This window comes from Triturus cristatus, chromosome 10 (assembly GCF_964204655.1).
Source record: "Triturus cristatus chromosome 10, aTriCri1.1, whole genome shotgun sequence".
NCBI classification, from domain to species: domain Eukaryota; kingdom Metazoa; phylum Chordata; class Amphibia; order Caudata; family Salamandridae; genus Triturus; species Triturus cristatus.
In genome coordinates, this window is record NC_140593.1 from 489,609,352 (window position 1) to 489,631,639 (window position 22,288).

Below are 22,288 nucleotides of genomic sequence, written 5' to 3' on the forward strand. Positions count from 1 at the left end.
GCCAGCGTATCCGGTCTCAATTTGTACAACTCGATGGGGAGACCATTAGGACCCATGGCCTTGCCGGAAGCGACCGAACGTATGGCGAGGGCGATTTCGTCGGAGGTTGGAGCGGCGTCCAACGACACTCTGTCCTCCTCCGAAAGGGAAGGCAGCGCGATATCCCTGAGCAGGTTACGGGAATCCTCTTCAGAGCAGGAAGACACCGGGGAATACACCCCACGGAAATAGTCCGCGAAGCAGGAGACAATTTCTTCCGGCTCAGTAACACACACACCGTCTGTTTTCTCAATCAGCGGGACTACACGACTCGCTCTCTCCTTTTTGTCCAGCCACGCAATCAATTTACCAGCCTTATCACCCACATCATACAATCTCCCCTGTTGCTCTCTACTGAGGCACCTGGCTGCCTCCGTGACGAGGGCCCTATAGGCCGCTTGCTTGAGTTGGAGGACATGTAATACGGCATCCGTCACCCCACTTTCTAGATTACCCTCCAACTCGGCTATCTCAGCTTCCACCCGGGTCACCTCCTCCCGCTAGTATATACTACTTATATAATTTAGTACATACATTTGCTGGCTCCCTTGTCACTCTCATATTCTTTCTCCCCATTTGTCCATGGCATGCATTTGCCGTGCCTCTTCCTGTGTTTAACCATTCCCAAGAGCAGATTCTAAGTACAATATAAATACACAGGGCACCATTTTAACATCTGTTCAGGAACTCCTTTCTTCTTTCTTGAAAAGCAATTCACAGGATTGGTCCTGTTTTCGCCCACTTGCTCCGTTTTGTTAATCTTGTCATCTAGTCACATTTTCTGTGCATTCAAGGAGCAAGTCAAATGTCCAATCCTGTTTTCCAACATTCATTTTCTTTCTCTGACTTAAAGTTAGAGGATTCCCTGTTTTGCTTGCACGTCCCCAAACCCCCTCCCCCTTGCTGCTTGAGCCCTGCCTGTGTTGCTTGTTATGGTACAGCTAACAAAGCAGGCTGTTTGAAATGCCTGCCAACCCCACGCCGGGTAAGCGGTAGGGTGGGAGACGGCGTGTCTGGTGCAAAGAGGATGCCAGATAGGCGGAGGGAGGTATAAGTACCCTCCCCGGACCTCTATGCACCGGAAGTGACACGCCTAGCGCGCCAAGGCAAAGGACTCCTTCCCTGAGTCCAACCACTAGACCAAGAGGGGTAGCGTTTGTGCCCAAATGGCACTAAAGGGCCGCCCTTTTAGGTGGCCCCCTGCGGGGGCCGCGAGCAGCCGCATGGTGCCATTATTGGCAACATCCCCACCCACAGTCTGATCATGCATGCATGAATAAATAAATACACAAGACAACTTTTGTTATGGGAAAATATTGCTGCAGGTTTATTCCATACAAAAGTATGCAATATGGTGGGTTGTCTTGCGGGCGATCCAAGGGCAGGCAGCTGTACCAACCTATGCTGCCCCGCCTGCCTGATGAGCCAGCACTGTGGGAAACCCAATCAGTGCTACACCTTTTGGGTGATCCTCCTCCGGATCACGTGACACATTGGTCTCTTATTACTCAAGCCCCTTTCAGGGCGGAGTGTAGCAGGGCAAACGCCCGGTTGGTCAGACCCCCAACAGCCCAAAGGAATAACGGGGCGCCGTCGCGTTTTTCCAGAAACCTGCCCTGAGGCTCCTTCTCTTTGGCTCTGAAACCCCTATTGTGCTATGCAGAGGTACCCTTACTGTACCCGTCTGCCGCAGAGGTACCCTTACTGTACCAGTCTGCTTCCAGATTGCCCTGTAACTCCGCCACAGCTCTGGAGAAGGCCCCCGTCGCCGTCAGAGCCCCCCCACCAAAACAGCTAATTTCTCACCTGCAACCTCTCATTTCCACGCCTCCTGCAAATCTAAGGGAAGAGATCCCTCCCTACTGTTGATAGCTGAACCCCATCTATATCACAATAGCCCTTGACGTTAGCCTGGATCAGCTAGTTTCTGATGACCCCAAAGGCCATTCTGGCCTGTGAACCTGTGTCAAGAACTATTCACCCTCCTGCGGGAAAGTTCCACTGCCAGACATGACTCGGCCCCGTGCCAACTCTGGGCGGGACCAATTTCAGACACCAAGGCTCACATTGGCCCATCTATTTGCTGATCTCACCTAGCTGCCGTCCTTCTAGCACCGTGTGTGCCTGAACACCTGTGTCCCTCATCTATGGGACAGCAGCCCACTTGTTAGGTAACCGCTCCCACCCCCGCCTGCCTACTTTGGTTATTAGAGCGAGAAGGATTATACTTAACATTTGCACCGTCCCTTTGCTTTCTAAATCGTGAATCACAGGAATGCTCATAACTGGAAGTTTGTAACAATGAGCAAGGGTGCCCTCCTGCCCTTGCCATGCATCCCTTATTCCTTATGGGAATTTCGCCCGCTCAGCTCCCTCTGTGGTGAAACCCCTTAGGCATACCAGCTTAGAGAATCGTCTGCTTTAATACAGTGCGCACTGTCTGTCATATGGTGACTAACATGAAGGATTGACTAAGTCCTACTTTACCCCCATCCTAGAAAATTCCCAAATGGGGGGTTCACACTGCCCACCCTGTGCAGCCCAAGCAGTGGAAAATTGTCCTGCCCCGTTAAATTTTAATTTTTGTTGAATCCTGGATGTGCCAAATGTTCTTTATACCTAGTAGCCTTTTGTGCTTGACTCCCTGTTATCCCATTTATTGGGACAGCAGCACACTATGTTGGCTGACAGCGTCCCCACCCAGCGTGGCTAATATAGCTAACCGGGCGGGGCATTAGAGCTTAACTGCAGCAACATGTCACCTACCCTTGGTTCTGGGGTGCACTTACTTCGTCCCGTTGACCAGGCAATTGCACAGACCCCTTTGATTGCTAAACCCTGGTGAGCACCTTATTGGTGTCAAATCTGGTTTGAAACAATATATGTATTGTGCCCACTGTTGGCGACAACTCCCCCTTCCGTGTAGTGACAACTTATGCAGCGCACCCCACTTGCTTAACTGCCGTCGGATCACAGAGGCCAGTACCTGCTAACCATCTCTGCCCCTAGATGCTTAAACCCGCAAAAGTGTCGGAATCCCAGATTCCCAGTTTCATGTTAGCTGCAGTACACCTTCAGAGGATCCGCTGGGAGATACCACAAACAGCATTGGTCATGAGAACCTTAAGAAGCACACAATTTTCAACTGGGCGTACCTCTAAATGAGACTGGCTCCACACAGTTGTAAGGCCAGAGCCACACATACTAAACCTATTTACTGGTTTTTGCCACTTGGCACCCTTCTAGTTTAAACTCTGGTTTTGTGAAGCGCGCGTGGCCCCGGGGCATGATGTCTCTGAATAACCGGTACATGTTATCCACTTGCTGACACTATGTATTGCTAAGTGCCCTACTTTGCTTGACGAAATGCTTCTTAAGGACTGTAGACTTACTGCCCCAACCCAGTTTGACCCCAAAACTTTGGGATAACCTTAGTAACCATGCCCTTTATGGTACATCTACCATAGCTTTGACTATCGACTTATTTGGGGCACTGGTCACAAAAGATGCCCCTTCCAGTTCTAGCCCATGGAAGGATAACCCAGATGGCAGACAAGTCTGTGGGAACCGGAGGGGAACAATATGTGCAAGTACCTGCCCTTGTCTGGATTTGGGAATGCCAAATGGTCTATAATACCTTGTCGTCATTTGTGCTCCAACGCCGTGTTTACCAGACATTTTGCATCGCAGTCCACTTGTTAGATGAAACCTACCACAATGCACCTGCTGCCCTGGCTAAAGCGCGGGTGAATATGTCTTAACTGAGGCGACCTGTAACCTGCCCTTGTTTGCAGAGGGCACATTTTAGCTGCATCGACCCTACATAGCAAGACGCGACAATATTGTGAGCCCCACTCACAAACAACTAAAATTAAACCTAGTCCATCAGGGGCCAAGGCCTTGCCTTTGCCCTCTGTGGTGTGACCTGGATTGCTCAGAGAGGGCACCATGAGGTCACACATTCAAGTGCACTCATTCCTCTTGTGCTACACTCGCTGGGGGATTAGTATGCTCCTCGCCTACTTGCTCGGAATTAGTGATGGTCCCTTGAGGGGTGAAAGGTCAGGACCTTATCCCTGAAGCTTGTCCATCCAGAATTCTACAGGAAATCTACAGCATTGCTTTGTAAAGCCGTTCCTGGTTCCACTATTAATTATGGTCGATATGCTCTACCCGGTTTGAACAAACATCTTAGATAATAATCTGCCTACCTAATTCCCAGGGCTGACTGGTTTAATGCTTTACAAATGAAAGTGCCCAACCAAATGAGGCCTTGCACTGAATTTCTACTGGGTTGCCTCAACTTTCTTTCATAGCTAGAAACGCCCCCTCATGCGTACATGGTACCTGTTGCTATATGGCGCCAGCAGATGTTCCTCCTAAATGCCCTTGTAGCCAATTGCACAATGCAGTCTCAACAACCTTTCACAGCACCTCTCTTTGCGTTGTAATTGCCCAAAGTGTAAAATTATACTTTCCCACCAATGGGCTGGTAAGCGGCGGCAAAGAAAGACAGAACCTGGGCATAACTTCCCGGTTTCCTACAGTAAAACAATAATTATCCTGCACCGTTATCAAATGTGCCACATGCACCCATGCCCTATCACCTGTTGCTGTACAGATGTCATTCAATGCAATGACATAGGCGACATATCAACCAGTTCCCGCGCACTTCACTAGAGAGGAAGTAGACCGCTCTGGAGTGCCCCACCTTGGCCCCCAGACATGCACGAGTGCTAGGGGGAGGCAGAGAAACAATGACCAACTGATGCCCCAGGTGGGCGTGCATCCCTAGTCGCGGCGGGAGCTCACACGGCGTCCCTGGGAAGAAAACCTAGTTCTACATATCCATCACAAACCGTGCCCATCGCGCCTTCCTGATGCACACACTACTCGTCCTGCACTCTTCAGCCAAAGTAGCCCTGGCCCCAGAGTGACCCTAGCCCTTACGTAACCATCGCAGAGTAAACTGTTAACACGACCGGTACCCATGAATCCGAAATGCTACCTAGCGCCACCCCATTTGGGTATCCGTATGCATGGTGCCACCACTTGGCGCTCAGTTGCCCATTACACCAAGTAAACTGCAATGATGTGAACAGTGCTGTGAATACCGATCGTGCTACAATCTGCCCAAGTGAGCCAGTAATGGCATCAAAACTACAACCACATGGCAGCACGGAGGTTGATGCTTTGGAAAGAGTGAATACATGCACATACCATGCTGGTGTCTTATCCTTGAGTTAATTAGCAACTGGTGATATGAACCTCTACCCTCTCGTTTCTGCATTAAAGCTGTGTATGCCATCCTTATGTGCATTGGAGCTCTATTGCTTGCATCCTGTAATAGTGCAGTTGCGCTTTGAGGCCCATCGGATCACGCATCACTCCATAGTGTTTGAGGCTGCGGTTTGCCTCACTTGGATCACTGTAGGCTCCAACCTGCCAAACTTTCAACACACCATCAACCGAATGTAAAACAAACAGTTGAACAGTGCCACCCGGTGGCTAAAACACCCAGGTCCTTTTGCAACTATGATGCTACCCCTGTCCCACCGTGCTGTATGCATTGTGCACATTACTGTCCATTAGAGTTAGGCCCCAAGTAATAATGATATCATTTAAATGAATGTGTATTCCACCGTTTCAGTCAAGTATGCCCCCGTCGCACAGCAAGTAGGCGGTATGAGAAACTGTTCCCCACCTACTTACGTGGTTATGTAGTCATTTATCACAGATTTTGGACAGATGTTTTTTCCACCACGCAGGGGGTGGGTTGACTAAAACGTATTTCATCATTTAACAGTTGGTGTCCAATGCTCTCACAAATTTATGCTAGTCTGGCAACATGCTCCTGCCACATCGTTCATAACTTCATAACGTTCTTACCAAAATCATGAGCTACACCGTCCCACTTTAGAAATTTACCTCCATGGGTGTATAGGGTGGTCGTATTGGGAAGCCTAGCCAAAAGGCAGTTTTCCTCTGCACCCTGCCACGTGATTCATGTGAGAAGGGGGTGCCCCTCTGATCATGACAATGCATCCTCTGTTCCCGCACCAGGGTCGGAGCAGCACGATGGTGCTGTGCAACGCTCTCTTCCCCCCCCCCCCCCCCCCCCCCCCCATAGCTCTCCCTGCAAGAGTGCAACAGTTGATGCCGTTTCCCCAACTCACACCCTCCTCGGCATATAGGGGAATACTTGTAGTAACCTGGACCAAGGCCCCTCCTTGCAACCGTGGAGGTCAGACCATGCCCTACCTTCTGGAGCATTGGGTGATTTACTCGACCCAGAGGTAATAATGAATAATGTGCTTCGCCGTGCAGAAGACACGCACTGTGTCCATGTATTTGTTGTCCTAAATGAACCAGCTGCTTGTTTGCGTCTAAGAGTGGCCTCTCTGGTAAGCGAGGCTAAGGGGTACGGGGTGCAGCAGCCCCACTACCCAGCTAACACTCATACCTCTAACAGGATTCAGTCTTTATCCTGTTGGCTTTATATGGAAGGGGCGTGGCCTCAGCGGCTCGTGTGGCTCCTGCAGTCAGCGCCCAAGTCTTGCCCCCTTTTTCAGGGTCACTCTTTGACTTTCCATTCGAGCTCAGGATAGAGATGGAGAGCAGGTAAGCAATAATATTTGCCTGGGGGGGCGCTGGTGTTTCCATTTAACGCACAGAGGGGGTTGTGTCTAAATGATTGCAGGTAGTACTCTGGTTGATTGCGTGAGCAGAGCGGGGCAGCCACATCCATGTCTACAGTCTCTGCGTGCTTAGTCGGCAGACTTTTAGCAATACATGTGATGCTTAGTATCTTGTCCTTTACGTTTCCTTTCTTAAGTACTTATATGTTCAGTACGAGTCACCGGGAATGCTCGGCAGCGGATGGGGGAGGGCCGTGACGCTCGCCGCCCTCCCCCGCATATCTCGCTATCCCGGCGAGGTCCCCCCCAACTGCGCAGCAACAGGCCCAGGCCCTGAAACGCGCCCTTACTTACTGTACTAAAGTGTCGATTTTAAACTGCCCCACGTGGACACTGCACAAATGTGCCCATTTTAACTGCCCCCCGCGGGCCAAGGCCCCGGTGTCCCCGCTACTTGCAGAGGGCCGCCTCCCCCCAGACCCATCATTGCCACCCCAGGCCCACCGCGCGGAGGGGGAACCACCCCCCACAACAAACCACCAAACAAATCACCCGGGTACAGTAGCACAGCACACGGCTGGGACATGCCAGTGCATCCTAAATCGGGTATCTCTCTCTAGGCAGGGACCTTTTTGTGATGCCAGATGAGCGCAGGCTCATGCTGGGGATCCATTTACTATCTGGCCTCTATCCTTGGGCGCGGGCCTTCTCCTGGTCAGAGGACCTAACAGCGCTCCATGTGATAGGGCTCCAACCCGGGGGGGGGGTGGGGGGGTGCTGCGCGCTGGAAGCGGCCTTGAATTTGCTGAGCCTTCCCTCCCGGCCTGGGGCAGGGAGCTGGGGGCAAAGAACGGCGGCTCACTCGAGCTGATGAATGAATGAACTAACCAGGTTTGTAGAGCGCACGGCTACTCAGCAAAGAGTGTCCCAGCACTAAGTTGCTCCGACCCGCTCTAGTGCGCTCGCTGCCGGCCACCCCCTGGTACCATGCACCATGTGGAGGGGATGGGGTGTTGCTACGCGGGCCTCCCCACGCGGTGGAATGGGGCAGTGCCTACAAATCATATCATCCCCCTGGACAGCGCAGGGCACGGGAAGGGAGTGATATAACCAGCAACAGAGCATGTAGCGATCGGCGAGGCTGGGCCAGGTTCCTCAATGCCTACGGTCAGCAGCCCTAGCCGCGAGGCTACGCCCTCTCCCCCCGGGGACAAAGTGACCAGGTTGAGCGGCAGACCCCACTCCGCATATACCCCTCTGGGTCCCGCTAGGCCTCGACGACGGCGCTACTCGCCCGGGCCATTCCATATTCCCTGCCACACCCGCCACAAGTGCGAGCGAGCTGTTTCCCCACTACTCCGCGTTGGGGGCTGATCGCCACCCTACCCTGATGTGCACCGGCTGGCTCTTGCCCGAGCGTACATCCGCCCGGGCCGCTCTGGGTCGGACCGGGAGACAGCACCAGGTCCGTCGCGCAGCCCAAAACCTAGCGAGGGACTGGGAAGTGCCGTGATGAGGGCTCCTAACAGCAAAAGCCCGCGACCCCCAACCGGAGTGCCAGGCTGCAGCTCACCAGCTGTTTGGCCTTCCAGAGCCTGCGCCCCCCAAGGCCACCTAGGGTGCTAGTGATACTTGGTATCACTCTGAAGGGGGGGGGGGTGGCTGTAACCTGGACGACTCGCCGGCAATCTTTCGGTGCTCCAGCAGCTCGGTTCCAGGGGTCAAAATGCGCATGACGAGAGACAAGTCGTGACGGCGTGTCTGGCGCAAAGAGGACGCCAGAGAGGTGGAGGGAGTTATAAGTATCCTCCCCCGGCCTCTGCACCGGAAGTGACATGCCTAGCGCGCCAAGGCAATGGACTCCTTCCCTGAGTCCAACCACTAGACCAGGAGGGGTGGCGTTTGTGCCCAAATGGCACGAAAGGTCCGCCCTTTTAGGTGGCCCCCTGTGGGGGCCGCTGGCAACTGCATTTTCCTAAACACTAAGCCCAGCCTTAGCTCTGGTGATCAGCAGGCCGTGCGGAGACTCGACCTCGCTTCATCTGAAGGCCATGTCTGTTATTGTGTTATTGAGGGTATGGTGTTTAAGAAGCTAAGCACAATTGGCAGAAAAGTGGCCTTGCACCTTTTATTTTCAAACCCTTATTTTACAAAACAAATGCTAACTGTTCCGAGGAGCTCCAAGGCCCAACTCTTGACTTGAATTGAGCTTTGATTGTTCTGTTATAGTTTGAATTGGACGCTAAGCACATTCCTCTGGAGCGCGGGGACAGCTGCAGAGAGGTATGTTCTCTGTACTGAGCAGGCAGTTCACCCTGCGCAACAGAAGTACAAGGTAGAATATTGAGGCGACATCGAAATTGCCTTATCACAAAACGGCCAGGTTTTGCAAGGGTGGGGGGGGCGGGGTGCGGGGGGGGGTCACCTGGGTTTATGGCCCCGTGCTGTTGCCTCAAAACGTTTTGGGCCGTTGCTTGTCGCGGGTACTTGGGCCTCCCACACGAGTGAGGCGCCATTTTTATCGGGAGACCCGGGGGAATGCTGGGTGGTAGAAAACGTTATTTGAGGTTTGCAGGGGATTCTGGGCAAGAAAACATTGGGGGATCCACGCAAGCCATACCTCCCTGGAATACCCCGAGTGTTTAGTTTTCAGAAATGTGTGGGTTTGGTAGGTTTCCCTAGATGGCAGCCAAGCCAGGGGTCAAAACCTCATGGGACCCCACTTGAAAACCAGGTTGGTTTGTGATAGCTAATTTTGATGTCGCCTAACTAGGTTTAGGGCACTTGCCTGCCGCGGGTCCTTGACCCACCCACACGAGTTTCTATTTCTATTGGGATACTTGGAGAAAGTCGTTGGGGGGGGGGTAGGAAATTTGTTGTTTCTTTCTGCAGCGTGACAATATTGGCACAATAGTGCACGGAAAATGTGACAGACAATTTGAGGTTTGCAGGACATTGTGGTCAAGATAACTTGTTGTGATCCACAAGAGAGACATCACCATGTACTCCCATGGGTGTTTAGTTTATGACCATATCTACAGTTGGTAGGTTATTCTTAGATGGAATGTACACCTTGGCAGAGAGACAAAAAAGACCAAGATTACTGCACAGTCTCTGTTCCTCAAGCACACACACATACTGGTTGGATTTGGCACGAGGGCGAGTGATGGTACAGTATATAAAATTTGATTAACAAGAGATTTCACAAAAATGAAATGCAATGTCAATAATTGAAAGGACAAAAAACTGAACCAGTGACTCGCAGCTCGTGAGCTGTAAAGCCACGTCAAGGCCCCAACCGCTTTACAGGCCATTCACACACCTTTCATACGTGATGCACACAAGACCATTCACTCCACCAGGCACAAAACCAACACGTTACAACATTCACAAAAAAGGACAAGGTACACCCGGCTTGAGAGACAGAAAAGACAAATATTTCTGCACAACCACCTATTCCTCAAGCACACAGACCTACTCGTTGGATTTGGCACAAGGGTGAGTGATGGTTCAGTATATACAGTTGTATTAACCAGAGATTTCACAAAAGTGAAATGCACTGTTAATAATTGAAAGGACGAGAAACTGAACCATTGACTCACAGCTCGTGAGCTGTAAAGCCACGACAAGGCACCAACCTCTTTACAGGCCATTCATACACCTTTCATACGTGTGACACATACAAAACCATTCACACCGCCAGCCGCGAGCCCAGCACATTACAACACTCCGCCCAGCAGACAGCGCCATTCAAGGGCCCATCACTTTCGCACGCCCACATTCCTGACACATCAACCACACCACTCGCGGATTGCGTGGAGTTGCGTTTGGCTAGCAGTGTGTGTAGTGACCAGCAGCAAGTCACTACTCACACACCGCCAGCCGAGCACCAGTCCACGCACACAGTTAGCCGAGCGCCAGTCCACGCACACAGTCAGCCGAGCGCCAGTCCACGCACACAGTCAGCCGAGCGCCAGTCCACGCACACAGTCAGCCGAGCGCCAGTCCACGTACACCGCCAGCCGAGCGCCAGTCCACGCACCCAGCCAGCCAAGCGCCAGTCCACGCACACCACCAGCCACGTGCCAGCCTACACACACCGCCATCACATTTAGTTTTTTTTACAAAAAACAAAACCCAAACAAATTGCAAATAGAGACAAATCTACTAACACAAAATCTGAAACTAACTACATTGCACAAATGCCAACCTTGACCCTGAACAAAAAATATAAAACAATAGAGACCAGGCAGTTCACTTTACCACTCATGGATTCTCCCAAAAATTATTTTGTGTGTGGTACACTCTAAAACAAGCAGGCACACACAGCCCAGGGTTAGAAGGACACTCTGGGCAGTACTTACGAGTCTCCTTTCGCGTACCTCTTCGCCAACAGACTCTACATATCCTACTGGGAAAGTCTTTTGAGGGTGTTGGAGGAATGTGATCAGGAAAGTGGCGATCTTTCAATCTTGCCACATCCTCCACAACTCCAACTCTAGGAACACTTGCCTGTTCCACTACAACAAGGCTGCCTATTACAGACTCCTGAAACTTAGCAAACGTCATCTTTGACTCAGGACAAGAATCCTTGAATATAACAAAACCATTAAAGGTTGCTGAGTGGAAAAGATGGATAGCCAACTTCTTATATCAAATTTAAGCCTTACGAAGAGCAGTGTAAGGTCCCAACCTCTGATCTACTCTATCAACACCACCCATGTGCCTATTATAGTCTAAAATGCACACAGGTTTGCGCGCTTCAGCAACCTGACCCCGAACAGTCACAGGTGAAGTGCTTTCATCATGGATGGTAGTCAGCATGTAGACATCTCTCCTGTCTGAAAACTTCACAGTGAGAAGTTCCTTGCAACGCACTGCACTGTCCCCGCACAAGCTTTTGACAAACTAGTTCTTTTGGGAAACCTTTACGGTTAGAACGGATTGTGCCACAAGCAACAGTGTCCACTTTGGCTAATTCCCTGAACAACCTCACACCAGTGTAGAGGTTATCTACATATAAATGGTGACCTTTGTTAAAAAGTCCTCTACCAAGTTCCTACACAATTTTGTCACTCCAAAAGTGGACGGACAAACAAGGGGGTTAATCCTGGATTCCTTACCGGTGTACACCCTGAAATTAGAGACTTATCCAGTCCTACTGTCACACAGCATATACAGGTTAATTCCATAGCGTGCCCTCTTACTATGAATGTATTGCCTAAAAACCAAGCGGCCCTTGAACAAGACCAAAGACTCATCCACTGCTATTTCTTTCCCTGGAGCATAGATCTCAGAAAATTGATCTACAAAGTGATCAATGACAGGCCAAATCTTAAAAAGACCGTCACACTCGGGGTGATCTTGTGGCAACGCTAAACCATTATCGACAAAATGCAGCATCCGAAGCAGAAGCAAATATCTATCACGTCTCACGACTGCCGGAAATATAGCCATTGCCATCAAGGGACTAGTATACCAATATGAAGACATTGATGGCTTCCTTAGCAAGCCCATCAAAAAAGTTAAACCCAAGAACTTCATCTCTTACAGATTTGTGGGAGTCCACCGGGTAGCTCTAAAGTGGGGCCTAAGGCTGGTACTGTTGTCCCTCAAAAAGTGTTCGACATACAAATTAGTCTGCTCAACAATCTCTGCCAAAAATATATCGTCCATAAACAACTGAAAAAAATGTATCTGCAACATTTTTTCTGTATTCCCTCCCTGGAACATCAGTAAAGTCTGGCAATGCCGGCTGCACCATGCCTGGGGCAAACCAGAGGTCATCACTTCCAACTGGAATCCTTGGCTGCAGCCCAGATGCCTCTTGCTGCACTATCGGCACATCATTGTCCTCCTCTAAAACAGGCACTTCATCCGCACTAAGAGTAGCTTCATCCGCACTGAGAGTCGTTTCATCATCCGATGATTCCATGTGGAGAGAAAACTCGCTGCCTGAATCTGCCCCTCCCTTCTCTGCCGCAGATGCAGAGTCAGTCTCTGAACCATGGTCAGAGGAAGACTCAAAAACATACCAACAACCTGTTGAGCAGTAATCCTGCGGCTAGCCATTATCCTTCCTAAGAAAGGAGACTGCACAAACAAGTCAACAACAACCAACACCGCAAAATAAGCAAGTAAAAAAAAGTGTACCTTTTATAACAAAGATCTATATACTCAAAAACGATGCGATTCACTTGCAAGAGACCACTACACTCACCAGCACCTACTCTGCAGAAACGATATCCCACTAGAAAGAAAAAAACAAAACCGATTACTCACAAGACAACAAAATACACATTGAGCACAAATGCAAAAAGTTTTTGACACTCAAACAACAGAAGCCAAACATACTGCTATTATTACTCCATTTGCAAAAAACACATTCCTGCAGAGAAATGAAACTCATTTACTTTGTAAAAAAAAAAGTCTCTTACCAAACACATGCAACTACACAAACAGCAGAACCACCAGTAACAAAACCGCAACCTGGAACAGTCGCAAAAGCCTTGACCTAGAACAAAAAGGGTGAAATGAAGCATTACAATTGCAATTCACACAAAAAAACCAATTAACATTATAACACACTATGTCACTACCCAAATAGTCAATTTGCCAGATGGGCCTTCAAATAGGGCTGAGAAAAATGGGGGGTGATCTTGCCCAAGGGATCGGGTGAGGTTGTCGGCGAGGCCGATCTGTCCCCCAGGTGGGGCAGAAAACAGCAGACCGAAATGTGCCCCCCTTGCAAAATAAATAAATCCCTGGTGCCTAGTAGGGTTTTCTGCCTTCCCCCTCCCGCCTAGGGGAAAAAGGCAAAAAAAAGGGGCAGATCTGTCCCCAGGAGGGGCAGAAAAAACGTTAAGCACATTTTACCCCCTTGGAAGTAACCTCCATTACACACATAGCAAAATCCCTGGTGCCTAGTGGGGTTTTCTGCCCCCCCCCGCTCCGTAATGAGCACGCAAAGGGTTAAAAAGTAACTTTATATTCTTGTATGCGTTTGTGTTTCACATAAAATATTTTGTAATTTGTGGAATGGTTTGATATACAACGTTTTTCTGTATTTCCTTAAATTGTTTTGTGGTTCAAATCCTAGTGATTGCTTAGACAGGGTCCCTGGATTTAAGTAGTAATTAAGTGGGAGTCAACATTTGTCAAAAGGTTGCGAACCACTGACCTAAGGTACTGCAACCTGCTTAAAAATGATTTGTGTCTGACTCCAGGACCCTCATTCGTTACATGAGGGTCCTGGAGTCAGACACGGCTTTAAGGTACTGCAGCTTGCTGCAAAAACCTAGTGTCTGAATCCAGGTTCTGTGGTAATAGCCCAAGTAAGATATTGCAGCATACTACAGCAAAGACTTATGCCTGGTTGGAGGGTAGTATTTCTAATTATGGCTTTGCAGGATAGGCCTCAGCACGCAGTATGAATGAGACCAGTTATAGGTCAGGTTTGCATTTTCAGTTTCAAACTAGGCATATTAGCTTTGGCAACCTATTGCCTTTGTATGTGCTAAGTTTGGCATTTGGGCCAATTTGCAGTTAAGCCTTCATAACATTGCTTTCTACAAAGGCTATACAGGACAAATATTTCCTTTTTTCCACACATATAGGGCTATAGAAAGATACCCAAGTTTTGAGATTTACCTTGGAGCGTGACAAGTATTTTTTTTAAAGGGGGAAATTGCTATGTAAGAAAATGGCTTCTATTCTATAAATGGCTTCAAGAAGAGGTTCGTTGTGCTACAATTGCCCTCTCCCTAGCTCACAGAAAAGAAACACAGTGGAAAAGAAGTGGTGTCAGTATGTCCTCATTTTACAGTTTCTAGCTTTGTGCACTTGGTGTGGGAAACCAGTGTGTAACCCTTAGATAAACAAAAATGCTATATATTTGTGAAAACTAGGAATAATTACGAATTTAGCTAGGGACTATATGTGTAGATTGCTCCAGTTGTTCCCAAAGAAGGTAATTTCTGAAATTAAAACTTAGTGAAAGTACGCTGGAAAACGAGAAATTGGTGAAGTTTTCATTTGTCCATTTATACATTGAAAGCCGATTATAAAAGTGATATCTGCTACCCCCCATTTGAGACTCTTTGTTGAAGTGATTCATATAATATGTCAGTTATCCAAGATCGCAGGATACCCAGAATTATCAAAGAGCTGTGGCATACAGTAAATAGTTACTAAATACTGACCATCTATTTCTTATGTGGTGTTAGCACTACTCTGAATTTTGGATTAAGGTTTATGCAAAGTGATTTTAAGGGTCCCCCTCCCCCAATTTTCAACTTTTTGCTTGTGCACACTGACTTGCAATTGGAAGCCAAAAATACAGAGATTGACAAAAGATACATTTCTTACCATTCTAGGTTCCCACACTTAATCCCATTAAAAATGGTGTGCAATATATGCGGGTGGGCCTTTCGTACAGGACAGGTAAAACTTAAAAATGCGACCATGCGACTGGATTAAAAAATATTTAATAAAGGTAAACTTTTCTGATTGCCTCACGTATTTGGTCCTGGGGTTCGCTGGCATCCAAAAAGACCTACCAACTCCAACTCTTAAAAAGTTGAGACCTAGAGGAGTCCAGAGCCTTCAGGCTTGTTAAGAATCACATCAAATTGTGATAAAAAAAATAATGGTACCATATGTGAGTGAGTGGGCATATTGCCCAGGATAGGAAAGCCTGGAAAAAAGGGCTGTCCTTTCCAAAAACAATGCCTTTCGGACGCAGATTGGAGCCTTATTCGGGGGTTTAGGTCATCGGCAGTTGGGGAACCCTTCCACTCCAGACATTCCTGAAAAGGATAAACATAGGTGAGATCTTAACAGTGCTATTGCTCAGGTGCCATTATTTCTGCTAACTCAGAATGTCCTGCAGGTGACAGATTTTGCTTCACAAATAAGAATATCCTCACATTTCTAAGAAGGAAAGTCCTGGAATCTGTTGGAAATAGCAAAAGTCCTGCCACCTGGCATTGCTATACTTGTTCCAATAAAAATGGGAGCCCATTTCTGTAAGTGGGCCTCCTAACTTTGGGAAGGAAATGTCAAAATGCAACCAAGAAAAAACAAAGAAAACTGCTATGAATTGTTGATGTGTGTAGTCTCAACACTTGGTCCGGGGTTGTACATCACCAAGCTGCCAGCCCAAGATATTTATAAAAACTAGACACCTGGGAAAAGTCCAAAGTGGTATGTCTTGTGGCGATCTCACAAATGTTTCTGACATATTGTCCAGCAAATATCTAGAACAAAATCTCCCTACATTTCTCTGATGGAAAGTGTTTGAATTTTAGTAGTCCCCTCCTCTAGAGTCTGCCGTCAGGAGTCATCACCTGTGTTATTATACATTCTTGCATTACTTCCTTCTGTTCATGGTTCCAATACAACAAAAGGGAACAGAGCAACTAATATGAAAATTGGACTGTGCAGTTTAGGTAGCAACCATACGAGAGTTAAACTAATGAAGGCATTAATTCTTTAAAAATAGTGTTTTATTTATGCAAGACCTGAGGGTGTTCTTCCCACCAACGTTTTTGCTTTCCTCCACTTTTATGACCTCATTTTTTCTTGTATTGGGACTCTGCGCAGTTTACCACAGCTAACCAGTGCTAAAGTGCTTGTGCTTTCCCCTTAACATGGTAATATTCGCTCATACCTGATTAGCATATGTCATTTGCTCGAATGTCCCTAGTGAAGTGCACTACCTGTGCCTAAGGCCTATAAATTAAATGCTACTAGTCGGCCTGCAGCACTGCTTGTGCCACCCACTTAAGTAGCCCTCTAACAATGTCTCATCCCTCCCATTACAGAGCCTGTTTGTGTGCAGTTTACACTGCTGTTTAAACCTGGTAAAAGAAACCTTTTGCCAGGCCCAACCCTGTGGATTCTCTGCCAGGAAGGACTACTTTGCTGCTGAAGGACTGTCACTCTACTGGACTCCTGCTTTGATGTGCTGATCTGCTGTCCTTTTGCCTAGAAGAGAAGGACTGGACCTGCATCTCTTGACCCCAGAACCCTGAGTGCGACTCCAACGACTTGCCTCCTGTTTTAAAGTCTCGGGGACATCAAAGACTTCCGACCACCCTGCTACATCACCTGGACTTCTGCTTTGCTGCCCTGCTGCCTGTTCCCCTACCTGGGTGAGAAGGACTGGACGTGCATCACTTTAACCCCGAGGGACTCCAAGGGCAGGCTGGTTGGCCTTCTGATCTGAAGCCTCAGGGACATAACATGCTTCCCACCCCTGCATCTCTGTGAGTCTACCCTGCCAAGTGGTACCACCCCAGTTCTGCACCCTTGAAAGTGGGCCAGCGGAACATCTTCTCTGCTGAGCAACGCAGGACCAACTCATCTCCGTGGCTGAGCGGCGCATCCTCGAGCAGAACCTACACATTGCTGCTGCTGCATGAACTGGACCTGTCACAATAGACTTGCATCGCTGCTGCCTCCCGCATCTTGAGACCAACGCATTGCTTTCAGAATTGCCGCTGCGCGACACTCTTACCAGCGTGTGACGGGGCTGGGGACTTGACAGAGATGGACTCGCATGTTTGGCCTTATTGGATCCAAGACCCCTCTATACCCCTTTGTGTTCTTACACAGGCTGGCGAGGAATCCGAACGAGCGAAAGAATGGACTTCCTACCCGCAGCGAGACTGGAGTCAAGAAATGGTACCGGGTGCCTTTAAGAAGGGAAGCCCTTGGGACGAGACTTCTGCCCTGGATGACGTGTCCTGTAGCGGGACTTCAAAGGAGGTCAGGAACGGGAAGTCAGTGGACGGCGTTTCCCCGGAGTTGGAGTGCGAGTTGGAGTGGAGGAGAAGAGCGGCGGTGAGCGAAGAGGAGTACGGAACATCGGAGGAGAGCGGGCTGGAGTGGCAGAAGGAGAGTCGAGAGAAGAGAGCGGCGGAGCTAAGAGCAGACACCGAAGAGCCGACGGGAGCTGAGAACGACAAGCCAGGAGGCCAACGATCCCGCGAGGCGCCCTGCCACGTTCCCAGGGGAGGAGCGTGGCTGGAGCAGGTACGGGGGAGAGTCGCAGGCTGGGTGGGGAGGGGAAAAGCCTTGTAAATACGTCACAGATAAGGTTCGACACACGTCTTCACCCCCTTTACCAAACCCCCCCCCTGAGCACTTAGACACCTACGAGAAGTTTGCTGCACGGTGTCCTTCACTCCCGGCCCCTACACTTCTGATTGCTGGGCAACCACGCCTAATACGTACTTTTCTTTTCCTTTTGGGGCAATACCGGGGAAGAGAGACCAGACCTGACCGAAGAGGAGGAGAGCCCGACAGCGAGTCTCCAGTCCCTGAACATTGCAGAGCCCCTTCTACTCCTAGCCCGAGGAACAATTTACTGTAAACACCTGGCAATAAACCGAGCATATAAATACCGTTCCTCCTTGTGCATCGTTTCTGTCACCCCGAACCCACTACACAGCGCAAGCTCATCTCATCCCTTGTGGAAGGCAGCCACGCTGACGAAACTCCGCACTGTAGCATAACTGCTCATCAGAATCAACGCATCGCCTCTGCTGCCCCTTGCATCCTTGACTCCGGACTTCACATCGTAAACCCCGCCAGCAGGTTCCTCTACGCAACAGGGCTTCGCACCGCAGCCCCATTGCAACTTAGAATTTGCCTCTGCTGCGCGACGCATCCTTGAAGCAGATCCACTCAAAGCTCCGCAACCAGGATTTAAAGTACTCTGTTTAGCGGGCCTGACTGGGTCACTGTAGCCGGCCCACGCTCCATCGTGGTTGGCCTGAACTTGTCCCGGTCTGGTATGAACTGATTCCCCAATAGTGCTTTTTGGTGCTATTATTCATATACATTTTAAAAATCAATATATCCAGTTCTACTTATTGGATTTTTGTCATTTTAATCTTGTTTATTAAATAAAATCAAAGCTATTTTCCTAACCTGGTGTGGTGTTTTTCATTGTTTTACTGTTTGAAGTGTGGCACAAATACTATACACACTTCCTCTAACCAATTTCTAACAAAATAATTTACTTTTTTATAGTATTAACCCTAGAAATATATTCTGTGTGGTTATATTTTGAAAGCTCCATAAAGTTGGTGGCTTGTTCTTTAGCTGTTTCTATGTGAACAGCACTGTATACATTGCATCAGAAGCAATATTTGATTAACACCGCTAGATGCATTAGGGACACTGTATGTTCAAGTCTCAAAACATCTCAACCAGTAAATTGTCAGCCTAGAATACATCTGCATTTTTATAGTTAGCTGAGTTAAAGTTACTGGAGGCATGAGTATTGCCTGCATCGCTGCTTGGTCTCTGAGGTCTAACAATTTCCTGTATCATGCATTCCCCTCTTGCAGTTAAGAGGAAAATCAAAACTGCAACTACCTGAATTCAAAGAGTAAAATCAGGATGGGTTCAATTACTCACATGACATGAAGGGTTTTGAAGAGATCTGTGAATGTGTTTGGAATTTACACTTTCTCACATTCTTGCAAAGATTAACAGTATCGGTGTAGTCAACATATCCTTGTTGGTAAGCATTGGGAAATCTAGATTGACTCTCACTATTAATACTAGAAATGAGTAACTGGCCTGAGTTTTTGTGTACAGGAAACTTGAATGAACTTAAGTTGTCTAATAATCTCTAATTACCGGAATTCATGCCCAGTTCATGCTTATGTGATCAAATGTATTTGGCCAGCTTTGTTAATGGTAAATGTTGTTATTCTAGGTGACACCTGAAGAACTTCACTACCTTACCCGAATTCACTACAAGGCTCAGTCAGATGGAATCTGGGGTGAACATGAAATAGATTATATACTGTTTGTTCAAAAAAATGTAACACTAGATCCTGATCCTAATGAAATAAAGAGCCACTGCTATGTGACAAAGGAAGAGCTCCAGGAACTATTTGAAAAAGCAAAACATGGTGAAGTCCAGATCACTCCATGGTTCAAGTTAATTGCTGAAAATTTTCTTTACCAGTGGTGGGACAATTTGCACAATTTGAATCCTTTTGAGGACCATGACAAAATACACCGGCTGTAACGTGCTTTTCTTGCCACACAGAGTTAGTTGGAAGGCCCGGTGGCTGTCTATTTGCAACTCTCCCAGTATCTGCATTGGCTGAATGGATTTACCGAAGTGGTAACACGTTTGAATTGGTTATTGACATCTAACGTGTGTCAGAAGAAGAAAAGTATGTTTTAAGATATTTATTGAAATATACATTCTGAAGTCATGGCTATGAAGTTTATGCTGGGAAGCAATAGAGGGCTAAAGCGTTTATAGTAGAAGTTCTAATTTCAACAGACCCATGCGCCATCTCCTGCAAACTGTATTTGGATAAGTGTCGGTGGCTAATATTTAATTGGCTGTAGCCCCCACCATGCCAGAACACAGGATTGTATTTTTTGGAATTAATTGCACTGCATATGTTAGATTTAGATCCTACTGATTGGTGTCTAAACTATTAAACAAAGTAAATCACTCAATTTCACCTTCTCATTCAGGGTAATTGATGGGTATATGTTACAACCTCCTTGCTAGCAATATGATTTTGTGTGGATCTTCCAGTTTAGTCGCAGCATTATTTACACAACTGTTTCTATGTTATTTCAAAACTGTTTTAGGTATACAACATACCACATACCCTCCCAAGGTATAGGTAGTGAAGGTGCACCACATCAAATTTCATGGGGAAACATTTTAATTGGCCATTGTATTTCAAGACTGCTTTTTTACTCCTCCATCCCTGCTTCCCACAAGAGCTACAACACTGTTTTAATGGGGAAACTAGCTGCAAATCATGCTGTATGGCGCTTTAAGTCCTGTGATTGTTAATAGCTGTGTACATGAACAAGTAAGTTAAACAATTCCCAGCTTGAGATTGAAGGTAAGACTGAAGAGAACTCTGTGATAGTGTTAAAGTTCTTTTGCGCAATTTGTGGTTCTGGAACTACTACTTATAAATTATTTTTCTACAGCATAAAAAATGTACTTTCTTTGAATCTTTCGATTGTATGAGGGGGAAAGCGTGCTTACTCTCAAACATGAAAAACAATTGAACACTTGTGTTTGCTTGGACTTTTGGATTAGTCTACAAGTCTGAAAAGTTACAATTGTAGGCCTTTACTTGTTTTGAAAGATGATTGTGTGACAAACGGTGATCTTATTTTTTTCTAAGACAGCGTGACTTTAATTTGGTGTACTTTTTTGAGTGCTAGAGACCAATAACCTAGCCATTATGATTATACAAGAAGCATGTAAAACCTTCTTTTTATTTGATGTAACAATGACAAATTTCAGAGTTCGCATGAAGGACAGTTTCGATTCTATTAAAGATGCGGAGGCGAGGATTGCATTTTTCTCTTTTTGCTTTATTGTACAGTATCATCCCAGTAATATCAACAGAAAACACTTTTAACCGAATTTCCCAGGATCCACAAGAAATTAGGTAACATTAAACAAGCAACCAGAATGCCCTGTTCACCAATATAACATATAAATAAACAATCCCCTTAGTCTTCAGTGTTTGTTGCAGATATGTATCCTTTTTGTTGTCTCTCTACCAATGATTATTTAATTGCTTTAAGCTGTGCAAAGCATTTCTGTTACTCAACTCCTTCACATGAAATTAGCTCATACATCGGTGTCCCTCTTTACTCCTGCTTCTGATCTTTTCTGGATAATTGAAGGCAAGTGACTGTTAGGACCCAGGATGAGTGTTAAGTTCAAAGCTTGCTAACAACCAACCAAGCTACTCCCAACACCAATTTGAAGTGGCACCGTATAAAAGTCACGGAGGACAATCCTGTAGCATTCATAGCATCCTCCAGTTGTCATCCTAATAGCAAGGCCTTAAATGCCATTGTTCTTCTTTAGGAGTGAGACCCAAAAACAGAAGAATAAATGCCAGCCTTCTGCATCACCCAGTGGAGAAGTTTAGTGAAGAAGGGAGAGAGACCGCTGAAAAAAGATTTCCTGATAAAGATCACGAACTTTTGAACTCACCTTAGAGCAAAAGTTCTCCATTATGCACAAGCTTTCGGACTTTAAACTAAGCTGTGAGATGAGATCATATGCATATTGGATATGGAGCCATATTATCAAGGCCGCTAAATCGGTGATAATGGGCTTGATAATATGCTCTTGTGAATTCCCATAGAAGCCCATGTTCCGGTGCGATAATTTTAACGCCGTCCTTGATAATATGGCCCTTAGTTCTGCTGGCAATCGCAAATGTGACTCATCTGGGGTAAACATCCTGCCAGACATGTAATGTTCCCTCCAGCAAAACAAGAGACACAAAATCATTACCAGTTTTGCTGAGCACTCCTTTCTGGACAATTGGTCATTGGGGTGCCAAGAAAGAAAATTGTTAAAAACCTTATTTCCGTTGCACAGTGGAGAATGTTTCGGGTCCGGCAAATGGGATAACTGTATCCACATAAGCAATTTACCAATCATAGGTTGCTCCTAACTGGGGTCCAGCTGCTCTACCTACATTTACTGATCTGTAAGCCAATCCACATCTCACCATATCTGTGCTCTCTGGCCAGCTAGTTTGTATGAGCTCCGAAGCTCCCTTCTTTAGTCACGGGAGCTC

At 47.3% G+C, this 22,288-nt stretch overlaps 1 protein-coding gene across 1 annotated transcript in view; it reads left to right on the top strand.

The window, feature by feature from the left end:
* Window positions 1-21,043, top strand: part of LOC146789636 (isopentenyl-diphosphate Delta-isomerase 1-like) — a 109,058-nt gene extending 88,015 nt beyond the window's left edge. Inside the window, exon 5 of the mRNA XM_085631910.1 lies at window positions 19,411-21,043. Within this exon, the coding sequence (XP_085488036.1) occupies window positions 19,411-19,728 (318 nt within the window). The 3' untranslated portion in view covers window positions 19,729-21,043. The remainder of the gene's footprint in view (window positions 1-19,410) is intronic.
* Window positions 21,044-22,288: the final 1,245 nt, after the last annotated feature.